Source organism: Saccostrea cucullata, unplaced genomic scaffold (genome assembly GCF_032062105.1).
Source record: "Saccostrea cucullata isolate Sc308-1 unplaced genomic scaffold, CSIRO_AGI_Scuc_v1 ctg2677, whole genome shotgun sequence".
Taxonomy (NCBI): Eukaryota; Metazoa; Mollusca; class Bivalvia; order Ostreida; family Ostreidae; genus Saccostrea; species Saccostrea cuccullata.
Genome location: NW_026921466.1, coordinates 162,471 through 184,531, shown reverse-complemented (window position 1 = coordinate 184,531; position 22,061 = coordinate 162,471). Strand labels below are relative to the sequence as shown.

The following is a 22,061-nucleotide window of genomic DNA, read 5'->3' as shown; positions in this document are numbered from 1 at the left end:
AGAAAAAGTAAATTGTTGTATTTTTTTTACTTGAATAAAATCTGTGTTCTTGTTTCTATTGTGTGTTATTGTTTTTTTTCAGTTTTCGGAAAATCACTGTGAATGAGTGACGTCATAATCAAATTCTTGAGTATTTGCCAAAATCGTAGTAGCAGCGTTATGAATAGTAGTAGCAGCAGCGTGTAGTGTATAATGTAAACACAGTGTAAACATACCCCGTATTTAGGGGGATTATATGTAATGAATTGACCTGGCTATCCCCCAAGGACTGCACTCGCCTGACCCACCTATCCCCTCCAGGGGCTGCACTCGCTTGACCCAGCTATCCCCCCAGGAGCTGCACTCAGTTGACCCAGCTATCCCCCCCCAGCTCCAAAAGTGCACTCAGTTGACCCAGCCATCTAGGCGTCTTATACTACTAACATCCTTGATATTTTATTTAAAAATGCTTATTTACCTACTTTATTTTGCAGCCGTCCTTTCTATCCAACGTTATCGAAAACTTGATCTTAGCAGGTTGATTTATTTTCTGATCAATTTTTGAATTTCAATTTCATTTTAAAAGGACCAATAATATGACCAAGACATCCTGAGAAAGTAGTTGAAGCTTCTTACCCTAGTGCAACTCTTACCCTAGTGCGACTCTTACATTAATATATATAAACTGCCCCTCGCTTGTGACTTAACCCAGCGTATCTAGTCTAAGGATATGAATGATTATTTGTGCTTTTACTCTAAGGTTTTTGATTGATTGATTGTATACTGTTTAACGTCCCTCTCCAGAATATTTCACTGATATGGAGACGTGCTAAGGTTTATGAAGCAAAATTTCTACAGCTTTGTTGTGCTTTGAGCCTTTGACAGCGCACCCTGAACAAAATGCTAATTCTAAAAAATAAATTATGGTTTCATCGTTGAGTATATCATTTAGAGACATAACCCCCCCCCCCATTTGTACTATACAGGAAAATTCAGTTCATATATATATAAACATAAAACCTTTTATTGTTTGGTAAAATATTCTCCGTGCATGCCTTTAAGCCTTTTATGAAAATGTTTAAATAGACCAGCGAAAACATGAGACGATACCGAACTGCAAATAACTCGTAACAATGATGAAATTAACCAAAATCCTCTCAGTACTTTCAGTACTCGTATAAGTGGTATTATTATTCATATGATTAATTTTAGAGTAATTGAAGGAGGAGCGGACATCCTAAATTAACAAGCACTTGGATGCAGAAATTTGATTCGTTTAAATTTTTGACTTGATTTATTTCTTTCCTTGTTTTACATTTTTAACTGACACACATGCATATGTACCATATTCATTTTTCGTTCTAAACGATTTTGTTTCAATAGGGAAGGTTGCACAAGAGTTTAAAATGTCTATCAAATTCACCAAGAGTGAACAATAATAAACAACAGTGCATATCTGATATATGTCTACAACAAAAACTTCAAATCATTGATATCTGATTGAAGGAAGTGAAAACTGTACACGGAATTATTCAGAAAATCCAAGAGAAGATTTTGTTTATACAACTATGGAATGGACAATATTAACCGTTTTCTTTGCTCAGCATCTTGGTAAGAAGATTGATATTTATTTAGAACTTAAGGTCTACCGGGAAATCTTCACAATCGGAGACACACATAAATAACACAGTTCTTGCTTTGAAAAAATAGAATGAAAAGGGGGGTAACAACATCCTTAAGTCAGATTCCTGAACTTAAAAGAGTATGTATCAGATATAATTGCAAGCCGGACCGGGACCGGGTCTATCTATACATGTTAGTTTACGATTTGTTGTATGGAATTAAGATAGAAGTTATTCAGAAATAAAATCTCAATGACAAGAGGCCAATTGGCCACAAAGATCAATTGAGCAAACCGGAAAAGTTCAGAATTGAAAAAAAGGCTACATGGATTGGGAGGAGGAGGGGTGGGGCGGCTGGAATTTTAAACTACCTGTTGTAACTTCCATATGAATAAAAGAAATGACTTTGCGAAATTACTCTCCGAAAAGCAATTTGATTATTTATTATGAGCGGACCCTAAAAATATCCACTCCACTAATATATTAAAGTTTATCTCCTCTGGATTAAGTAGGTTATTTTGAGCACATAATTATTCAGTATAGAAAGATAAACAACTCTTATTTGTCACATTTATACAAATGGGCAAAAATAGATATTGGTCTTCCAATGGTAACGAACAATAGTTTGCAAGGGGTGCTTTGCTGTCTAAAAATAACTATAAAAGTAAACAAATCCAGTTCTTTCATAGGCGTCGGAACCGGGGGGGGGGGGTAGCCCCCCGTTGTATTTATTTATTTAGGCTTCAAAAACTGGAGTTATCCATTTTTTGATGGTTGAGACCCCAACTTTCAATTAGCCCCCACCCCCTTCCCCACCCCCACTTTCAATTTGCTTCCGACGCCTATGTCTTCATTTCAATAACTTCTGTGTAAGAGAAAATGCATATCCTATACAAATTCTGTAGAAAAGACCTGACTGTGAATTTTACAGTTATCAATGACAGCGTGCTTTCTAAAAAAAATGTTCAAATGAAATAAAGATGTTTTCCTTAAATACCTACCCAATTTTTTCTCAGGTTAATTGGCCGATTTTTCTATACAGACACGCTTCTGAATGATGGAGACATAGTGGAGAAGATTTAGGGAAAGCTTCTAGTCGGATTAAAATCGAACAAAAAACGTTCACTTTTAAACTGTATTCATTCCTAAATGTGGAATATTTCAATCCGAGGGAAAATAAATTTTAAAAAATCCCTCCAAGCTCGTCCACCGTGCATGGTTCTTGTTAATAAGAAGACCGTTAACCAATATTTTACATATATTCTTAAACAGAAATTGTTAATAGAAAATTTTTACATTGAAAGAGCTAAGTTAACCATATTTGATTTCCATCCAGGCTTGTCCACAGTGTCTGGTTCATGCTATTACAACTCGAATACTTCTTCCTACGACTGTTACAGCTACGATTACCACTACACTATCCACTACTATTACTACACGTACTCATATGGACTGAGGTAAGAAATATGACTTTTGTTTCTTGAGAAAGTTGTCTTAGGAAAAAAATATTGAATAAAAATAATTACCATTCACCAATTACTAAATAATTATAAATATATTATTTACAATTAGTGTTTACATAATTAGCACTGGTTGGATTTCTACATCTGTTTATTTGTTGGATATGCCCAAATATGACAAAGCAAACGTTGCAATATTCAATCTTTTCCATTTGTATAATATTTCAACCCCCAAACCACAAAACGAACAAAACTACTAATATCTATGCAAATACATTTTGAGGGTCAGTTTCCTTTTCAAGAGCACTCGGAACATCTCGCTCATTTTCAAAACGATACAGGCTAAAATCTTGACTATTGAAATCCTTCGTAACGAAATAAATAAACAACCTTCGGATACACCCCCCCTTCCCCCAAATAAAAAAAATCAGTTTATAAGTAAAATGTACTCATTCGCTGTTTTTATCCTTCACAGAAATGAAATAAGGTACCGGTATCTGATGAAGTATAGTACCCATTACCTAGTATAATTATCAGGTTTCATAATAAACGTCGATTTATGATATAGTTATTAGTCCCCTATTGTTGATACTGAAAGGAACTACAGTGTATTGATTTCCTATGAGTCTGTCTGTCCGTCTAACTGTCCCCATGTCTGTCTGTCTGTCAGTCTCTCCTTATCGGTTTGCCGCACATTTTTCTAAACGCTTGCAGATATTGATTTTTGACAGAATTGTAGCATTTTTATTTTTTTTTTAAATTGGGATCGGGTTCGTAATGTACTAAATTAATATTCCAAACGAGCTTCTATCCATGTATTATTATTTTACTTTTCCATATCTTACCTATCCATTACATATCTTCAGTAACGATATATTAATGTTGATCACAGAACTGTAGCAATCCTTGGTGTCATATATGGTTCCTTAGCTGGATTAGCCTCGTTGGTTGGACTAACCATCTGTCTGTGTATAAAATGCAGAAAAACAACATCCAATCAGGGTGCATTTCTCTATCAAAGGATCGCAAATGATGAAACTGGTGTTCAGACACGTGAGTGCAATTTATAATAAAAATACCGTAGTATGTATACTCGCCTATAAGTCAGTCCGCCTATAAGTCGGTTGTATTTTTTGAGGTAATTTTGAAGGGATTTGCCATTGACCCGCTTCTAAGTCGGTGCAACTTTTTGCTAGAATCGGCTGAGAATTTTAAATCAATGCAATGATTTTGTGACCTGGTTTTAATTAATTTTCCTCGAAATGATGCAAATATTTAATTTTAAATCATTAAACAAATAAGCAATGCGCGATTGAGATAAAAAAAAATAATAAAACCATTAAAGTAAAAAGATGTTTGTAAATTATGTATCATCTTTGAATACATGTATCTGTTTATATGTAATCCAGAATTTGTTCTTCAATAGTCGACAAAAATATATATAAAATGCTACATTTCATAGTCCAGAAAAAAAGTCTCATTATGACTCGCCTATAAGTCGGACATAGAGTTTTGGAACAAAATTTAGCTCCCAAAATACCGACTTATATAGGCGAGTTTATACGGTAATCATTGTATTACTTAATTATCAACTACACAATTTCATGCCATCAGTACAAATTTTGCAATCTGTCTATGATCGTTGACATATATAAACACAGTAATATCGTTAGCAATAAATCTAAACATAGAATAGGAATAAATTGAAACAGAGCAGCCTATTTCCCTCTATATATGATCGATTTTTTTATTTTCAAATTACACTAATTGTTTCATACACTTGTTGGAAATAAATAACAAAGAAACTGCAATAAATCCTTTCTGGATCATTCAAATACATTTGAACAAGGCAACGAAATGATTTAAACGAGTTATCTAGCTTTTTTTTCTTAAATTTACAGCAATACAATCTTACAATCAGGATAGAGTGTACTCACCTTATCCTGTTCATCAGCAGACTGATGGTGAACTAGAAATGTTCTCTACCGCTCCGCCTCCCCAACGCAATCTGCCACCTACCAAAAATCAAGATTCGCCACCGAACTAGCATTTTCCTTATAGTGCTGCTACATCTCCATTCAACTATAGTGTTTATAAGGTTTCACTCATATGTATGTCCCCGTAATCGAAGATGCGGGGGTATGTCGTTTTTCCGTCTGTCTGTGTGTTTGTTCGCAAAAACTAACATTGTCCATTACTTTTGACTGGGTGGAGCTTTGACTTTGATATTTCAGATGTGTGGCAAGACCTTTCTTTACCACCAAATTTGACCTTGTGACCTTGGAGTTTAACCTACTTTTTAAAAACTTAAACCTTGGCCATAATTTTCTTGAATTGTTAGGGCTAGGGCTTCCATACTTCACATATGTAAACCTTGTGACATTAGATCTTACATAAGAAACCAACAACTTAGAACCTTTGACCTTGGGGTTGAGACCTACCTTTCAAAAACTTATTCTTGGGTATACCTTTTGAAAAGGTGGTTCTAGGGCTTTCATACTTCACAACTGTATTTCTTGTGAGAACACTTTACTTTGGTAACAAAATATTTAATTTGCATTGCAGAAAAGTTTAATCTTCGCTATGTTGCCATACGGGGACATCAGTGTTTTACAAACACATCTTGTTATTCTCGTGATTATCTCCGCTGTTTATTATCTTGTTATTTATCATGCTTTTTTCAATAATATTAAAAAAAAAGTGGAGGTAATACCTCCACAGAGGCCCTCATATATATATTTTCACCTGGGGTGCCAGGAGCTCCCTGGATCAGATAGAAAGAATTAGTACATTTAATATTTGATATACATATATTTAGATGTACACACTTCAATAAAATAGAACCATTGAAAAAATACAGTTATATGTATAGATAAATAACATAATATTCCACATACATGTACTTTATATAACATTTTCATATATATATATATATATATATATATATATATATATATATATATATATATATATATATATATATATATATATATATATATCATTCAGGAAAAAAGGGATTCAATTTCATAAGAGATAATCGTAGGGGGACACCAACGCACAAAATACCACATTTTCCCCTACGAAAATATACAACAAAGGCCAGGTCACCTTTGGGTCTATATATTATATAGAATTTCATAATTTTTCTGACAATTCTCTGATGATATTGAAATCACATACAACAGTTTTTAATCTAATACTTTTGTTGTGAAATAAAACTGAGTAAGTGCATTTTTTAAGAAATACAATAAACTTTCATTAGTCGCATTCTCATTTAAAAGTCTACATTTCATTTTATATTTATATATTTTGTAGGCAATGAAGGACAATGTATTGATTAAAATGAAAGTATTGTTATTATATAATATGTTGGAAAACCATTTATCATGTTTATGTTATCAATTTTTCATAAGTCTTTTAAACATTTTTTTAGAGAATTTATTATAAACCATTTAATTATGTACATTCTTTTGCAATTTACCAATGCCTTGATTATTTATGTAGTATCAATATTTTGTAATTTCTAATAATTATGTTTTTGTTTTGAGTTGCGGCGGAACATTGATCATAAATGTAAATAAATTTAAATTGAAAAACAAGCAAAACAAATATGCAATTGTTCCTTGACATTGATTTTAAAATATCCTTTTTTGTCATTAGACTGGGACACATGTAAATTATCTACTAAGTACATGTAATTAAGTGATGGTTTTCACATGCTTCAACACAATATAAAAAAGAATTCATACACATCAACTGATAAATACATGTAGCAACAACATTACATGTAGCAATAATTAAACCCATATAATTTACCTAGAAACATGTTAGGATGCGTAGAATTCAAAATAAAACATTCTTAAATTTCAGACAAGATGAATTACATGTATTATCAATTTAATGATTAATTTCAGAGTTATTGTACATTGAAAGAATGTGTTTATTTTTTTTTCCTTTCTATTGCTACGATGTATACAATGTATATTGTAGACCATATGTATAATATTATATATATTTTTTTTATTTTGGCAATTAACTGAACTTGTGTCCGATCCTTTTGACTATGTCAATAAAATATGTTCAAATCAATTCAGTTTTTGTTCAAAAAAGATTGACGGACATCCTCAATTAACAAGCAATTGAATTCGGGATTTTGATTAGTTAAAAAATTGCATTGATACGAGTTCTCTTTTCCCCACTTTCACATATTTTATGAACATACGTGTACCAGGTACATTTATTTATTTAAAAGAGAAAGTTGTGCAAGAGTTTTAAATGTCCTCCATGTTTACCCAAGGTAAACAATGATACATCCCACTGCACACCCGAGTTATCTCTAAAATCTAAATTTAGAATCACACCTAAAAACAAGAAGTAAAAATGTGACAAGGAAATTTAACAAAAAACAAGTCAAAAATTCGTACTATTCTCTTCATGGACTGGAAACTATTGACTGTTGTCTTTGCTAACATTCTAGGTAAGACCATTTTTTGTGTGAACGCAGCTTGGTGTGACAGGGCCTTTAGAGTTAAGCTCAGAAGGTTTTGCGAGTTTTCAACACAATCGAAGACCCATTAATTACAGAGGTACACTGTACCTGCCGAGTGGACGGTGTACTTTTACATGTAGTATCCCCCCCACCAATGCCCCTTTTCTAGTTTCTGAGAACTATTAGACATGAAAATAAAATAATCTCCAGCCAATATTCTGATATAAAATTCCCTTTTTTTTTTATAAACTTCTAATTGGAAAAGGGAAGGGCGGGTTACACAATCCATTCCTCAGGTGCCTGGGCTTATAAGTCATAAGATATTTTTACTTTATAATGCTGGACAGGTAAGCTGTAAACATATGGCATTGCGAATTTCTACAAGACTGCATACACGACATAATCGCTTAAACATGAAAAGGACGGATGATACGGAACATTGAGGTAGATTCCTACATGTATAAAGTTTAAATCAACATCGAATTGATGTTTTAAAATTTAAAAGAAATAAAAAATTATGAAAAGAGATTATACCTAGTTATAATTTGTTATTCGTTGTCGTATAATTTGTAGAATAAAATTTTTATTGTTTTTCAAATCCAATAATAAAAGTTTGAACATGCTAAATTCGTGACCCATATACAGGGTGTCCCAAAACACATGTTACACTTTTAAACCGTTATAAAAATTTTATGCCTCAAGTTACAATAATGAAATTTAAAATATATAATAAAATTGTTATAAATTTTTCTGTGAAGCATACAGTTGCCTCAATTTCCTTATTAATCATCAATATTTTTCTTTAGAATAACATATGTCATTTAGCAACATGTTCCAAATGACGTCCATTGAATTGAAATTGTTTGAACACAATTCCTTAAGTTTTTATTTACCAAGCTGTAAATAAAACATATATTCTAACAGTTTATCTTCAAATACCTTCACAAACATGTAAATTAGTATTCTGTTGAGGACTTTCATAACAAGATGTTGTTTTCTTATGGTACTAATGACTAAAGTAGCAATTTTAGACCGATAATAAATTTTACAATTTCTACCAGCTCTTCACATGAAGGTTCCATATCAAAATATGATGACGTCATTAGGACATCATAATTACCTGACTCTTAAATAGAAAGTTTTCGAAAGTTTTTCAGATTAAATGTATGGTAATACATTAGTTGACAAAATATCTTTGTGAATGCTATTAATTTGATAAAGTTATAGGTAATTAAAAGTGTAACATATGTTTTGGGACACCCTGTATACCTGTAAATGCAGTTATTCTCTATCATAAATAAAGTACTGTTACATGAAATCAAAACATACTAAAAAGAGAGGGAAAAGTCTTTTCTAAAAAGAATTTTAAAAATATAATAATTAAATATCTGTATATTCAAAAGATCTTTCAAGAAAATAGCCATTAAATATGAAAGCATTACATTTGCGTCAGTTAACAAAATGGCATTGTTTTTTTTTTCCTGTCTGTTTCTAGATTTATAGCAGAACTATCTTTATAAGTACGTGTATCTATTTTTAACCTATATTTAAATTTATCAATAATTATACATGTACCTCTCATTGTATTGATTGGCTTAATTCCATTATACCCATCTTAAATTCATTTGAAGACAGGTACAACTATTTTTAGCCGGGCTTATTGCTCAAAGAGCAATTGTCGGCTTATGTGATCCTGTTCAAGGCAGGATGTTAACCCAGTAGTCGCCATTTTAAAGTTACGTGCAAAAATATAGTTCTTACTCTCAACCGTTTTTGAGATAATACAAACGCTAAATAAAGCAACAAAAATAAAACGACGTTTTGTCTATATAAAATAAACATTAGTAGTAATGACTTTGAAGACTTCATAAGTCGAAGAACATAGTTCATTAGCGTAAGGATTTTTGATAATCAGTGTTACCGTAGTTCTCTACACGAGGTAAAGCAGGAGAGGGAACCAGACTGGCCTGTTTGTTTATAGTCTCGTTTACCCCAGACTCTCGTTCTCGAGACTTTGCCCGGGCAAAGTCTCGAGAACGAGAGTCTGGGGTAAACAAGACTAGTTTGTTTACATTCAGCTGCGGTACTAGATTAGGATTGAAAAACTCACTGTCAGTGTCTTTTCATTTTTATCGATAGTTTTGAAATAATTTTGTCATCAGAACATTAACGTGATTCATGTAAGAATATTCCATTCTACTCTGTAAATGAGCCCGGCTCTCTGTACTTCTGAGTACTTTGATTTAAGATAGGAATAATTGAGGAATAATTGAGTCAAAGATAAGTGCAAATCTATAAATCAACTGTACCTATCTATCTAGCCATGGTACACTAAATGGCACAGATTCAACATATTTAGATATATGAACACTATTACCTTTAACTAGTACAAAACTTCTAAAATTACTCTTAGATAATGTTTTTGACTACGGATTGTTGCATCTACCTGATCTATGAAAAGGGCTTAATTATCAAGCTTATGTCTGGTGAAAAGGAACGCTTATTCTTCCTAGGCATTTAATCCCATCTAAGGAACTTCCAGTGCTCTGTGTTTCATGCTCTCTTCATTTGTATTGTTAGGAGATTATTTGAGATCGATTTCTGTTTGTTTTCTTCACCTTTTTTATTCACCAAGATATCAGCTAAAGATACATATATATTTAGCCTTTATTTGTGTTGTTTAGTTTTTTATTGTGCTGGAAATGTTATAATAACCATAGTAATTGTTAAAAATATACAGAAATTGTACAGAAATGGTATAGTTTTATTAATAAAAACTTTGAATATATAATAATATCCCTCTTATAAATAAATGTCTGTGTAATATGGTTTGTTTATATACAAATAGTTTGAAGAACAAAATTCAATGCAATAAAAATGCATGATTTTATTTTTCGTTTAGGTTTGTCCACTGTTTCTGGTTCCTGCTACTATAACTCGTATACGTCCAACTACTACTGTTACGATGACTACAGTAACTACGATTATTACTACAGCTACTACCGTAACTACTCCTATACACTGGGGTAAGACATAAATCTCGTTCTTTTTATTTTTTTTTTTTTTTTACAGATTTAGTGGTGAAAATAGTTTTGAAAAATTTCAAGGACACAACCTATTACATGTATATGCTTGACGTTTGATTTTACTATTCAATCAGCATTTGTTGGATATAAAAAATATTCAAGTATCCACCAGTTTGAGATTTAAATTTGCAACTTTTCTTCGGTTTTAAATTCAGATATCCATCTGTGCATAGAACACATGATTTTGGAAGGCATGAATAAAAGATGCGGCCTGTTTAGACACAATTGCATTGTACATGAAAAATAAAGCAGTTTAAATTACGAATCATTCACACTTTTAGAATCTTGTTAAAAAGAGCTTGAAAAAATTTTGCTTCGGGCTTGCCACACTATTGAAAGCTTGTAAAAAATATCCATTTATAAAAAAATAATTGCATACACTCAGAATGTGTAATATATAAAAAAATCCAATAAGATTTGAACCGAAATGTTTCCTTCTTTGAATTGGAATACTAGTGCATTTTAATTCAGATTTTGAATATCATCCTTCAATTTAAAAAAAAAAAAGAATTTCATTTTTTTCTGTGAACCTTAATCCCCTTTACTTTCTGTTCCTCTCGTTTCCATTTCAAAGAAATCAGCTGAGGGTCAACACTTTTACCTTACCTTTTCAACCTTTCACCCAATGGCGAACACCAGTTAAGTGGTTGAGTCAAGTGACTTTTTGCTTTTATCTACATTTTGACTCCGTTTGTTTTAACTTTAGCCTAGTGAGTTCTTTCACATTCAATATACATGTATATAATATAATAAATTTTCATTAAACAGTCTCAAAAATATTGCCTGACTGGATTTCCCAAATCATTTCCTTAACAAATTATCGTCTGATATCTGTTATTACCAACCTCTTTTTCGAAATTCAGACATTTTCTCCTGCTTCTAGGTCAAAGATAATAACAAAATGTTATCAATTCTCCTAAAGTTTATGAGTAACCTAGACTTTTAACAGATTCTTCATGTAATTCCTGGTTTGTCTAATACAGTATGAAAAAGTTTGTTAGGAAGTAAGCACTAGTTATATCCTCACTATAGTCCATGAATAAAAGGAGTGCTTGGTTAACTATTGTATAATTCCACTACTAGATTCATGGTAATGTATTACATTGACATATCGTAAATACCTTGTTTTAACATTTTTATATCAATGTTAAACACAGTGTTGGTGCCATCCTTGGTATCATATTTGGCTCCCTCGCTGGATTGGCCACGTTGATTGGACTTGTCGTCTGTTTGTGTGTATGCGTATGCAGAAAAACAACACCAAATCAAGGCGCAGTTCTTTATTACAATCCCAACACAAATGCAGGAGCAACTGTGTTGCAAACTACTCAAACATGTAAGTGCGGATAAAAAGAATATCTTTGCAACAGCAATATTTAACGTAAAACAAATTTAAAACTTGTTTTCAAAGTTATACAAATAATTATGCTTTCCAAGTTTAAGACTGAAAGAGGAATAATATAGTCATGATGTCATCTTGCTATTTTCCTAACGTTTCAGCGACACAGCCTTACACTCAGCAAGGGTTTTACTCACCTTATCCTGTGCAAAATGGAGCATTTTCTGGTGCTTCACCTCCCCAGTACAGTCCTCCTCAACAGGCTACTGATAATGAAAATCACACCCAGAAATACTAGTGACATGTTGCTAAAATGGTTGTTACATCATCGACATTCTAAAAATAGTGTAAAAGTGTAAACTGGTAAAGACCAGCAATCACTTATTTTACTAGTCTTTTTTTTTTCTCTGTATGTTTGTATATTGTTGTTAACGTTTTCCATTTATTGTTGAATTATTCATAAATGCAGTTTTAAAACACACCTCAAAGAGAAATACTTTTTAAACATGTATATAATATTTATAAACTTTGGTGACTGATTATATATTAATCATTATAATAATTTTGAAACTTCTTCTAAAAGTACGTATGTTTTTGTGAAGACTAAACATAAAGAACTCTTTTAAAATTAAGAAAAATTCCAGAGATACACAAGTCATGTTTGAAAATGGCAACCAATCTTTTATTTGCAATTTCAAAGATAACTTTACATGTAGTTACATGTAGGTACCCTACCAAATATATACTTACATAGCAGGGAATCCCTTTTTATGGTTCAATACAAATGAAATATAATACATAGTTCATTATTGTCTCGTGTGGTTTTTTTCTGTCCAATGTATTTCAATTTTTCGAAATTATGAACTTAAAAAAAATATCATTCTATTGTATATTCAGTGAAATTAAGAGCCAGACTTTGGAAAAAGACCCTGCATGCTATTGCAGGTCTGTATAATTAAGAAATAAAGTCAGCGTTTTCGTGAATGTTGCAGAATAACCTCCGAGGTCGAGACGGAAGAGGTTATTCTGCATCATTCACGACAACAAGGACTTTATATCTATTCTACCATGTATAACTACAATTGCTAAACTACGGATAATCGTTTCCTCTCTCATGTCTATAGAGAAACAAATTAGGTCACCATGTCTCGATTACGCTGTATTTTTAACACCAGAGGTAAAATTTTTTTGCTTACCTGTGTATAGAATGCAGACGATTTGAGCTTTCGTTACATTAAAAATAGCCTTTTTAAATTACAAATTTGTTCGTAATGTGTATTGATCAGTTAAAATGAATATACAATAACAAAATCATGTTCCTGTTTTACTGCTAAAATCACAATGTTTAATGTGTAGGAAGGTCCGTGGAATAGCCTCGCTTACACATGTAGCTATAAAAACCCACATTCATCAGCAACTTGATGCGATTTACAGTGTTTATATTGCAAAAGACGACACATCGGTGCGGTCAAAACAAGTATTTCATTCTACAGCCAAACATGCATTTGAATTGTTCAGATTTGATACGTGTTTCTGATCTGATTATTTTTTGATGACGTTCGTGATTTATTGGAGAATAATGTCTGCCGGTTTCCTTTAATGTTTTCAATAATCGTGGTAGAATTATATCTACTTTCCATTTCAGGTTGACTTATTCAATCTCCTTAAAGATGCTCCAAATTTCATTAACTGTTGTGATGTCTTATTCATATCAGTGATGAAAATCATTTGACAATGCAAAAATAATATATACACTGTAAAAGGACAAAGCTTTCCATTGTCACTCCTCTGCATTGAGAAACATTCATATAAGATGACTTGCAGGAAAAAAAAACATGTTAATTATCCATGGCACCTGATCCTACCTCTGATGTTTCGGAGGTCCTTGTTTGCTCTGCTCCTATTTTGTATTGTTTTATGGACTTTGATATTGAATGATGTTCGTTATCTCCACATCCCCTTAAGTGGGTTATGTAATTTTTTTCTGCAATAGCTGCGACATTAATGCCCGAAATAATATCCAAAGAAAGACAATTTTTTGTTTATACATGTATTAACATCTGTTGGAAAAAAAAAAACATTCAAAGTGAAATTAAATGATTTGTGTTAAATATTGTATTGTTGATAAATATGTCATTGCATGCTTAACTGATGGAACAGCCATTATTCAAGAAATCTGTGCACGTGGCTTGCATAGTGTCGTTCATGCATGAATCTATGGCAATGGTCTTCATAAAAAATAAAGGAAAACTATTCAATGGATGTAAATATATGTTCTATAATCTTGTAATGTATTTGAAATATATTGTTATGTATATTCAAAGTCTTTTGACGTATATTCAAAATCTTATGATGTTTGTGATGTATATAGTATGTAAATCTTGTGATATATAGGTTAGTTCGAAATCTTGTGATGTATGTTCTGTAATCTTGTAATTTATGAGCAATAATTGCATTTTTGGTAATACTTGACTTCATTTCCATAACCTTATTTTAAAAGTAGAAAGTAGAACCAGACCAGATCTCTATGAGAAGGGGGAGCCCGGGCTCGGGGACTGTACAACTTTATTTTAAGTCGATAACCTAAACTTTTGCGCAAATCGGAGAAAGTATCCTTTTACCAGTGAACATGTTCTGAAGTTTTTGTATGACAAGGAAACCCACAATGCACATACATTGTACCAATACAGTTGTATCACAGGACGATAGACAGAATGATAGAATATGCATACCAATTCATGAGTTGAATGCACATCACAAGGCAACATGTATCGAATAAACATCACAAGATGATAAATATACATGTATATCACAACTTTTCATTCTGCATATGAATAACAAGATATTGAACACCTGCGCCGAAGGCTCAAGTGAGCTTTTGTGATAACAATGTATCCGTCATCTGTCGTTGTTGGCGTTGATGGTGGCGTTGTAAACTTTTCATATTTTCATATTCTTCACAAGAACCACTGGGCCAATCTCAACCAAAATTGCAACAAAGTATCCTTGAGTCAAGATAATTCAAGTTTGTTCAAATGAAGGGTCAATCCGTCTTCAAAGGGGGGGGGGATAATAATGAATTAATAAAAAAATAATGGTATCTTTTAAAAATCTTATTCTCCAGAACCATTGTGCCAGGAAAGATGAAACTCATTTGGAAGCATCCTCAGGTAGTGTAGATTCAAGTTTGTTCAAATCATGACCCCGGGGATAGGACGGGCCCCAATGGCTGATAAAATTTTTACATAGGAATTTTTAATAAAAAATCTTTTTAAAATCTGCAGAACCATTGGGCCATTAATAGTATCAAGTTAGTTTATATCATAATTCGTTGGAATAGGATGGGAAATCCAAGCTTTAGAGATAGAAATATATAGGAAAAATCTTTAACAATTCTGTAGAGCAGGAAAACCATGACATGCTTGGTGATATTTAAGCATCCTCATGAAGTGTAGTTTCAAGATTGCTCAAATCAGAATTCTTGGTAGGGTCACGTTGTGGGATAAATTTTTATATAGACATATATACTAAAATATCTTTATTTAATAGAATTAAAGAGCTTGGCCCACGAAGGGTCAAAATATGCCCTGTAAAATGGTCAAACTTAAACTGCAGTTTTGGCCAAATATTTTTTGCTTAAAAGATAGCATAGGTATTGTAGTTTATCAAAGTGGAAAAAATCTTGGAGTTCAATACTTGTATACCTGAGATCTATAGCCCCCAAATCATAGAAAATCAGGCATTTGCTTGATTTATCACATTTTGGGGGCTAAATAGTCAAATTTTACATAGAGCACAGGTCTGCCCCAAATTTATTTAGGGTTCAGTTTAAAACTAACATCAAGAGGTTTCTATTCATGAAAAAAATTTTGTGGGGCAGAAGTGTGCTCATACCTAAAAAGAACATTTCCACAAAAATCCGAATTTCCTCAGTTTTAACCCTTTTGCCCCTTGTAAATTATATGGTTATAGATTTTGTTAGAATATTACACATTTTTCACAAAAAAGTGTCATACTACGAGTTTTTAGTTGTTCACTACACTTTAGTAGGTGTATAGGTCCACTATTTGATTTTTTTTTTTTTGTAATTAGTTGATCCCACACTAGAGGTAAACAAATATCTTCGGACTTTTCTTTGAAGTTATGCGTATAACACGTATGTATCATGTATCAGCAAAAGAAAAGAATACATTAAAAAAATACTAAATAAAAGCTACAGAACTTTTAAAAAAGCATTCATTTTGAAGTTGTGTACAAATACTGGGTGTATATTCAAAGTCATATTAGCTATTGACGTATTGTTATTGTTTGGCATTGCTCAGTAAAATGGACAACACGCACGTGCATGTATAATTATAATACGTAAAATTGTACATCTTTATCCTTAATTAAAACCATGGCTTTTCCTTAAACCATGTTTGTATACAATGATATATCAGCCTATTCGAACTACCATCAGGAAGATTTCGTCTACAGCAGGTGAGAAGTGAAAGTAAAGTTTTCACTAAAAACCAGAAACGACATAAAACGTTTTATGAAATAAATAAAGACACAGTAATTTTATTTCTTTTTTAAATTAATACTCATTCTGATTATATGTAGCTATAGCTTTTGGGTAAATTCTTCAAGGAAAGCAAATCCTATTTTTTCAGGCATTATTAGAGCTATGAAGGTCCTGGGAAGAAATATTGGGGGTTGGAGTTGCAGCCACGAACCCACAAAAAATTCCAGGACTAGCAGGAATAAGAACGTAAACTTACAATATTGTTTAGGAGATAAGCCGCAATTTATCAATATTTATCTATCTTTTAGTGTAAATTGGCATTAGTAATTCAGGCATAAAACACCCTAGTTCAGAAAAACTGGTCTTCAAATATATCTTTTACACTTACTTAAAATTACTATGTCAAGTTCAGAGCCATCTTCCTCCCCTCCGACGGTACAAGGCGGACGACCTGAATACAAAACCGTTTCTTCTTCCTTTTTTGGGGTGGGGGGTGGGGGTGGGGGGTTCAGTCCGCCCAAGTACTGACTGATTGTTAAGTAACACTTTGGTTGAAAAGAAAACTTACAAAAATAAAATTAAAGTTTCCTTAAGATTTTTCACTCAGTCTGATTCCCATGAGATATTGCATTTAATAATTTGGTTCATCTATTGTTTAGTATTATGGGGGGGGGGGTGTATTTGTTGATTGGAGAGAGGAGTATACGTATCTAGCTGCCATGTGAGAAATAAAATGCAATTACTTTATACAGTACTATTCTAGACTTTGATGAAATGCATGTGCATATCTAATTTTCTGTACACTTTTTTTTCACCAAATTCAAGGTTTAATATTTAATGGGGGCATAATTATTTACTGTTTTATGGTTTTAGAGTAGGGGTGTCCAAGGCTAGGACAATCCCCTCTTTGAGACAAAAAAAAATTCAACTCTTAGTGTAAGAATTCATTATAAGATGTTTTTCAATAATTGCATTGTCAGAGTCATCTTTTACATATCTGCCTCTTTTATTTTATTAAATAATTTACCGATATGTAATTTCATTTTTCACTTAGGTTTGTTTTAAGGTGTATGGAAAAACTCTCACAAGATTCGGACTCTATCCAAAGCTCAAGGTTGGGCATAATACTGAACCCGTTTTTTCTCTTAACCTGAACATGTTAACCACTACGCTACGAGGGCTTTTTGTCATCAATGTATGTAAGAGTGCTTTAGATAAATCGTGTTGTTGAATTAAATATCTTTCCATAAATATTCACTTTTACATTGAAAGGTTTCGGACTCCAATTTTTTGAAACGTAAAATGGATTTTACATTTACTTTTCAATCTTTTAAACGTTAATGTGGAATGGAGACTTGACCCATTTATATAAAAAACAATTTATACCCATTTTCCGGTAAATATGCGTAACTGCATTTCAACTTAAAACAATATCAATTAAGTCATGCAATGAAATAGATGAATCAAACGTGTTAAAGATGACATAACTGACAACATAATTTTAGAAAAATAAAAATTTTCTGTGAATTTCGGAAATTGAGAAATATAATGTCTCGGAGCGGGAGATTGTCCTGGTACTTTACGCCCTCTTTCTTTTAAAAGGCATTTGAAGGTTGAATTAAAAACGATAATTTCAGATTCAGTCATTGTTTTTCTTTTTTATTTAATTGAAATTAATGCTTTTGTCTTCCAATAAGATGTATGCTTAACTTTGTTTTCATTATGCTTTTTTCCAAATATATACCTAGTATAGACAATGAAAATTGCTTCGTAGGTTTACGTCGCAGTATAGGTTAAAAATGAGGAAAATGGTAGTGTTTGGGAAAAAAAATTGGTACTGAAGTTCGAACCCCCCCCCCCTCCCCCGAAATAGGATATTCGTCTTTGGGAAATTGACTTTTTCTCCCCCCCCTTTTTTTTTTGCTTGTCAGGTTTTTTTAAGGTATTAAAAAATACTTACACTTACCCCCCCCCCCCCATCCACCTTTAATTTGTTTCCGACGCCAATGCATTATTATATATTTGTATACTCACTAGATTGCCACTATTGTCTTTATTAATATTTATTAGGCCTCTTAACACAGAGACATATAGGAAAAGTAACACTTTCGGCTTATTATAAGTTAATGATTTTCTAGCTCATCATACTTAAAGGTGTGTTGTATACGTAATCTCAGTGATGTCTTTATCATAACAGTCCACAATAATGAATTTGTGTTGTATAGCAAAATTAATTAATGTCCGGTAATGTCTGGCAAGTTTTAGTGATCTTGTAATTTTTTTTACATTAATTTTGTTAATTTCTGAACAGCGTAGCTTGGGACATCGCCCATGATGATGACTATCAAGTCCCAGATTCTTTTACACGAATATTCAGAGGGTTTAATGTAGAAAATGGTGGCCTAATGGTTATAAACGAATTTGTATCTGTTGATGATGGTGTTTCATGTGGTAGAAAATGACTAAGAGTTTATTTTCTTAACAATATAGCGAATGTTTCGGCAGAACTGCGTACTAGAATATCTTTTTGCAATCAAAATTCCATGCAAATTGAATTCAACCAGTCTTTTTTTTTAAAATGTGCATTGGTTTGGTGGATATTTGTGCATTCTTGCAGTCATTTTTAAAATAGTTCATACACATGCAGGCGCGGATCCAGGAATTTTTTCCAGGGGGGGGGGGTTCCACCCAAGTCAAAAAAAAAACCAAACCAACAAATTTCTTGACAAGCAAAAAAAAAAAAAAAAAAAAAAACTAAAAACGCAAACTCGCCAAAAACCTAATTCGGGGGGGAGGGGGGGGGGGGCGTAAGCAGTTGTCTTCTAATAATACATACCTACAATTTAACACAAATCCGCAATGTTAAGGGGGGGGGGTCTGGGTCTGGGTTTTCCAGAGGGGGTCCATTGTCACTTTTTACTTGCTTTAGCATATGAATTTATAACCTTGCAAATTCCAGGGGGGTCCGGACCCCCCGTACCCCCCGACCCCCCCCCCTCTAGATCCGCGCATGCACATGAGTTCGCAAAATTACTTTAAACAGATGAATAATGATTGTTATGAATGGGGTGATAGATGACTCATTTGGAAATAAATCCCGTTATCTTATTTTATATTTGTCCGTAACAGAGTAGGGCGGGGGGGGGGGGGGGTCAATATTTTTGCATAGTTTTGATATGTACATTTTTAATAAGATGCTGCCCAAGGCTAAAAAGGTTAAACACTGGCAAATTCCTGCATTAAATGAAAGTTAGAGGAAGCCACCCACCCCTAACGGAATAGAACTTTTTGAGGTGTAGTCACAGGGGCCAGTGATTACTAGCATATTTACTTTTTATGTATTAACTATACAAAATATATATTTATATATACAAATACGAAGCAAGAAATATTCCTAGTAAAGAGGTAAAATCAAACATAGTATTACCGACCGGACGCAATTCATCAGGAGGATTGTTGCTGCATGTTAATTTTTTGTGGAGGTTTTCTCCTCCACCCCCAACCCAAACTTACATTCAAAAACATTGCTATTGGGCCTTGTATTGTTAGAATCGCACAAAATACGACTGGACATGTACTTCTATTAAACTGATAATGTCATACTTGGTAGTCAATTATCCATTATCAGGTCATTTCTATGTTTACAATAACATATTTTTTATTGTCCTATATGACGTTACGTCACGATTTGTCAATTATGACGTTCCGTTCACAATTTTCTAGTAAAACAATGCCATTCTGCAAAATCTCTTAAAGAAAAAGTAAAATATATATCAGAAAAAGGAAAACAGTTCCATAAAGCGTAAAGTCTATACTATCTTTTATCAAAATTTCATTGATTTTTTAGATGAGGCATTTTTTGACCATTCGTGGGCTTAACTCTTTTCTGTAAAACACCAAATCCATGAGTAGTAAATTTTTTTTAATGGAACAAATGGAAGCATATTTAGCTGTATTTAAAATTTCTGTAACAATTAAATGATTGATTGATTGCATATTGTTTAACGTCCCTCTCGAAAATTTTTCACTCATATGAAAACGTCACCATAAGCCGGTTGAGAGCACCCAATTCTGTCTTATTCTTGACACTCAGGGCCATTGAGCAGGGAAGGATCTTTTACGTACCAGCACCTATTGCGACACGGGACCTTGGTTTATACGGTATCATCCGAAGGACCGGTCTCCACGTCCCGCAGTGGGAATATAACCCGCGATGTAAGGATTTACTCCTTACTTCGCGACTCTAGAGCAGACGCTCTAACCACTGCGCCACGCGGGACTCCTACTCCAAATGAGACTAGAGGTACTGTGAACAATTAGCTCACTGATACTCCCATATGGTTATACTTGCAAGGTTCATGTTTTTCTATTGAAAACTCGAAATATGTTTTCGATAAAAAAAGTAAAATAGGAGATGCACAATGACAATATATAACAAAGATTTTGTTAAAGTTTAAATAAAGTTCAATCAGTGGTCTAACAGAGGGTACATGTAACAGATAAGAGATGGGTACCTATAAGCATACCATACGGACGTTCAGAAAGATAGACGGGCGCTCAGGCAGATAGACGGATATCCCGATCACTATAATACATCTTGCTTTTCAAGCTAGTAGTATGATTTAATAACTGACTTGGTACACTTTTTAAAAAGCACATTGTATTTCAAGGATGTAACTTAAAGCCGCTTGGTCCTATTCTTATCGCTAAAAAAATATATTCGTTTTTCTTTTTGAAAAATAATTGTCTATAAATTATTTCAACTTTTGTCAAATTATATTCCCAAAGTCTTTTTCTTTTTAAAGATATCAAAATTCAAAAGTTAAAAAAATAATTTTTGTTAGGTCACACAAAAAATAATCCTTTGTTTACATTGCGTGAAATCACCTTCGAAAAATTTAATTTATCGCTTACATGTATAACTCATGAAGAACAAACCCGATCATTTTTTCCACAACAAAGTTGTACACGGCAATATTCTAGCCCTCGTTACTAAACTCCCTTTTTAAAAAATCTTTAAAAATATCTTATTTTCTTTTATTCTGTAAATATGCATATTAATATAAAAATGACTATGGATTATATTAAGTTAATTTCTTAATTTTTAAAAGATATATCATGACTTAGGATTCTACTAATGGAAAAAACACTCGGGTTTGAATTCTCTTCATAATTAGATATATTCAATAAAAGTATTTTTTCAAAGGTGACTTCAAAACAGATCCTAGCTTACCGTCAGGAACTGCTGTTTGTCAACAAGGTTTTTGGTCTACGTTTTCCATGTAAGGATTGTTTGTAATAAACTATTAAATCAATCTTATAATTAATTTTTATATATAATCTATGCAATGACATACTTTTATTGTTTAAGATAATATGTGCCTGTTTCGGATAAAGCGGCTTTAAATATTTTTAACAACATTTCTTATTTTTCAGCTCCTGTGGTATGCTGTGGTATGCAAATGATACTACATGGGTAGCGGAATGGCTTCAAAAACATTTGAAATACATGGAAAAAATTATAGATTTGATTTATCGCAAATAACAGTTCTTATCTCATACAACAGAGTCAGTTCATGGAA

General features: G+C 32.6%; 2 protein-coding genes across 2 annotated transcripts; both read left to right on the top strand.

Moving 5' to 3' along the window:
- Positions 1-1,340: 1,340 nt before the first annotated feature.
- On the top strand, positions 1,341-5,974 carry LOC134260017 (uncharacterized). The gene is made up of 4 exons (XM_062742603.1): positions 1,341-1,590; positions 2,938-3,058; positions 3,954-4,114; positions 4,963-5,974. The coding sequence occupies exons 1-4, from the start codon at positions 1,548-1,550 to the stop codon at positions 5,106-5,108; spliced, it is 471 nt and encodes a 156-aa protein (XP_062598587.1). The 5' UTR covers positions 1,341-1,547; the 3' UTR covers positions 5,109-5,974.
- A 1,432-nt stretch (positions 5,975-7,406) lies between these two features.
- LOC134260024 (uncharacterized) lies at positions 7,407-14,284 on the top strand. Its single transcript, XM_062742609.1, has 4 exons — positions 7,407-7,538; positions 10,453-10,576; positions 11,794-11,972; positions 12,137-14,284. Exons 1-4 carry the CDS (start codon positions 7,496-7,498, stop codon positions 12,271-12,273), a joined length of 483 nt encoding a protein of 160 aa, XP_062598593.1. The 5' UTR covers positions 7,407-7,495; the 3' UTR covers positions 12,274-14,284.
- The last annotated feature ends 7,777 nt before the right edge of the window (positions 14,285-22,061 follow it).